Here is a 3,928-nt window from a genome sequence, read left to right on the forward strand (position 1 = left end):
TTTATTATGATGTGATGAACGTGTCAATGTCACAATCAATTAATTATGAATTAAATAATTCCATTAACAAAAAAGTCAAAACTGATAATCAATTATGTTGATAAATCATCAATACGGGAAGCTGAATCCGAATTCCGCTTATTATGGCTAAGAAAAGTCATTATAGGGAGGTTCCATTAATTGTTAGTTAGAAAAAGTAAAGAATTGTGAAAAATATTTAATCCTGCTACTTCTACACCGTTTATAACACTGTTTTGATACTAGTATTTATTTTAATAACTAAAGATGCATTTTCTTTATTTTATTAATTAAAAAAAATTTAAATATATAATTTATAAGTAATATTTATATTTTTATACGAATTTCAAGATTTGGATGATAATTGCCCTTTTAGGAAGCTACCAATACCATGAATTATGAAAGTGCATTAGTGGAATTCAAAAATTACATGATTTGGTTTGACATTGTTAATGTGAAATAAGATTCATTTTCATTATAAGTGTGAACTAAACTGATTTAACGTGTGTTGAATTTTCATTTTTATCAATTTCAGATGCTTGATTTTCGTTATTTTATTTCATGTTTCTGGAATTGAATTTAGGTAAAGTGAACTTATTTCCCACAAAATTACTTTTTAGAACAAATTAGTAAATATAAATCACTTCTCATCAAACCCAATAATTACTTTTTTTTTCCTCCTTCTTCTTTTTTTTTCTTTGTATATTTTTAAAAATTTTATGAAGAAGAAGAATAATAAAGTAGAGAAACAATTAAAAAAATGAATAAGAAAACCAAAAAACAAAAATTACAGATTTCTTTAAAGAGAAAATATAAAAACATAAATTTATTGACAGAAAATACATAAATCTTATAATGATAAATATATAATTTTTTTAAGGTAAACAATTAAAACTTTTTATAGAAAGAAAGAAAATAGATTTCTTTTTATTATGAACACATATTCAAGTTACTTTTTATATTACTCAACTGAAAAAGTTTTCACAAATCTACATTTTTGTGGTATGCAACTAAAATTTTGTGTTTTTTAACTAAAATATTTGTGTGTCTCAACTCAACGGACTAAAAACTAATCCGACGCATCTGAATTTTATTTAAGTAATAAATTACTGCATACACAAAATAGAATTCGAACCCTCAACACTTGCATAAACAAATGAGTGAGTTGATCATTCGATTAATCCAAATTGATTAAATTTTTTTCTGTTATTCTTTGATATCATTCAACTAAGAAATCTACACAGTTAAAAATAATTACATACTTTTAACAAAAATTTGTATTTTCTTTTGTGCTAGTTAATAATTTATATATTATGTTTTGGTACCATTCAAATTAAAATTATTTGTTTGAATGAAATTATTTATTTTCGAAGGAAAGTATAAGAAAATATATAAATAATTTATATTAATAACAAAACACGAAAAAACAAAAAAAAAAGGACGAGGAGACCGAGGAAGAAGTAAAGAAAAAAAGGGTTTAAAAGAATAATTAGAAGTAAAAAAAAAATAGAGCAAAAGAAGAAGAAAAAATGGATAATTTCATGTACATATTAGTACAATTGTACAAATGGTTTTTATTGTACTAATAAATTGTAAATTTAATTTTGATATATTATCAGTTTAAAATAGGTTTTATATGTATATTTAATTATGTGATCTTACATAAAAAAAATAATTATTTTTTATATTGATCGTGTGAATGATCATTCAAAAGAATAACATAATGGTCCGTGGTTAGTTAAGTAATGCAAAACATAATTCAGAGACCAAATTATTTTTCCATAATTTTCATCATGGAATATATCACATCTAATTGCCAAAACTTTACAATTAGAGACAAAATGTTAGTTCAATAGATGGGACAATAATTCTCATAAATAAACAGGTGCTTATCTTATACATGAACAATCACCTAATAAATGAACAAGGTTCCATATTTTGATGGAATCACAAAATAAAATAAATTTAAAAATAAAAACAGTATAGGAGAAAACATTATACATGGATTTCCGTTGTCGTGTTATCCAACTCTGTTTTTATCTGTATAATCATTGCATATTCTGATCCCGTAATGTTAAAGAACCAGAAAAAAAAAATTTTTAATTTATCTTATTTAATATTTATCAATTATCACTATAATGAATAAATATTAAATAAAATAAATTTTAATTATTTTAGCTTTTTTTTTTTTTGTCTTTCAAACATTATTGATTCTAATCATCTATTTATATTGCACAATAATTAACCTCATACATTACCATCATGCTAATATCCAAACAGACAAAGCAATCATGCTGATAACACTAATACATTATATATGATATTACATGTATTTATTTATATCTTCTGTCACTATGATGTTACATGTAACACTTTCTTTTTTGTACAAATACACATTAATCTTTCTTCAGATTTAAACTATATATGACATTCCATGCCTTTATTTTTGTGACACTAACTTCCACTGCAAATATGTAGTATCAAGATGACAAATCAATAATATTACATGTATTAATTTTGATATATTGTGAATATAAAACAGTCTTACACGTGTATTTAGTAACGTAATCATATTTAACAAAAATAATTATTTTAAAGGTAATTAGATAATTATATAAAATATTATACATTTTTCGAAATCAAAATTAAACTCTTGATCGTAATTATAAGTAAGTCACTTGTTGTTCTTCTTAACCTTTCCAACACTAAAAAAGGAACCAAACCCAAATAGATTTGAACTCCCTTTGGAAACATAAGGAGTTGGTACATTCAAAACAGGGCTAATCCTAATACTACCACCATGGCCATAAATCTTACCTGAAGCTGCAGATTTTTGCACAGGAAAGAGGTAGTTTAAGCTAGAACATGACCAAGAATCTGATGATGATGATGATGATTTGTTGTTGAGTGAGCTCATTCTCTTTTGATTATTCTTCACAGAACCGGTTGAATTGCTTCTTGACAAAAGAGGCAAAGAACAAATCAAGCTTTTCTTTGTTTCACAATTTAGACTCTTGCTTCTACTGAATCCCCAGAATGATGATGATGAAGAACAATGAGGGTGCTTCTTCTTTTTCTTGCTGTTCTTCTTCTCTTCATATTCTTCACAACAACTCAACTCTAAGAGTTCTCTAATAATGGTTTCTTTCTTCATTTTATCGGCACCTGTATGAAAAGAAGAAGATGGTCTTGGAGGAAGAAGCTTTGTATGATGTTGAAGGTTGATCATGTGTTTTCTAGCAGCATTGTTTGTGGCGGTTTTTCTCTCTTGAATCTGAATTGGAGAAGAGTTCATCAGCAGAAGATGATTCAAACTCAAAGATGTTGTTGCTTGTTGTAAGGAACTCAAATTCAGAATTTGAGTCATCATCATCATCATCATTGTTAAGCAACATTGTTGTTGTGTTCTTGCAAGGAACTTGTTGAGAATTTTGTTTCATAGGTAAAACATGTAGTTGAGCAACATCATCGTTTGACAATGATAAACGTGGAGGACTGTTTTCTGAGCACATAATTGGTAATAACTTAAAAAAAGCTAAAAAGATAAGAAATATCAATGCTTCAAAATAGCTGTTGAACTCGTACGAGTACTATATAATATATTATATAGTATCGATTTAGATTTTATGCAAAATTTGAAGGAGTTAGGAGAAGATTGTGAAAAAAATTGCGAGATAAAAGAAGATTTTTAATGCTAAATATTATTCTCTGTGTAAAAGAAGCAGAAAAAGATTATTTTGTCTATTATTGTTGGGAGAGTAGGAGCAAAAGAGGAGCACAAAGAGTGAATAATGTGACTCAAAAGGGAAAAATGTTATCCGTGACAGATTGGAAACTGTGACGAAAAGAAATTATATTATAGAGTAAGGAGCAGTGATGCTTGATTAGAGGAAAGTGAGAGATTGCAACA

At 26.4% G+C, this 3,928-nt stretch overlaps 1 protein-coding gene across 1 annotated transcript; it reads right to left on the minus strand.

Annotated features, from left to right (window-relative positions):
* Positions 1-2,683: 2,683 nt before the first annotated feature.
* On the minus strand, positions 2,684-3,560 carry LOC130947369 (uncharacterized). Its single transcript, XM_057876054.1, has one exon. The coding sequence runs from the start codon at positions 3,398-3,400 to the stop codon at positions 2,693-2,695; it is 708 nt and encodes a 235-aa protein (XP_057732037.1). The 5' UTR covers positions 3,401-3,560; the 3' UTR covers positions 2,684-2,692.
* Positions 3,561-3,928: the final 368 nt, after the last annotated feature.

This window comes from Arachis stenosperma, chromosome 9 (assembly GCF_014773155.1).
Source record: "Arachis stenosperma cultivar V10309 chromosome 9, arast.V10309.gnm1.PFL2, whole genome shotgun sequence".
In the NCBI taxonomy this organism is placed as follows: Eukaryota; Viridiplantae; Streptophyta; class Magnoliopsida; order Fabales; family Fabaceae; genus Arachis; species Arachis stenosperma.

What these genes read in the sequence shown, in the direction of transcription:
- LOC130947369 (XM_057876054.1), bottom strand. Translation starts at nt 3,400, where the DNA reads ATGATGATGATGATGATGACTCAAATTCTGAATTTGAGTTCCTTACAA.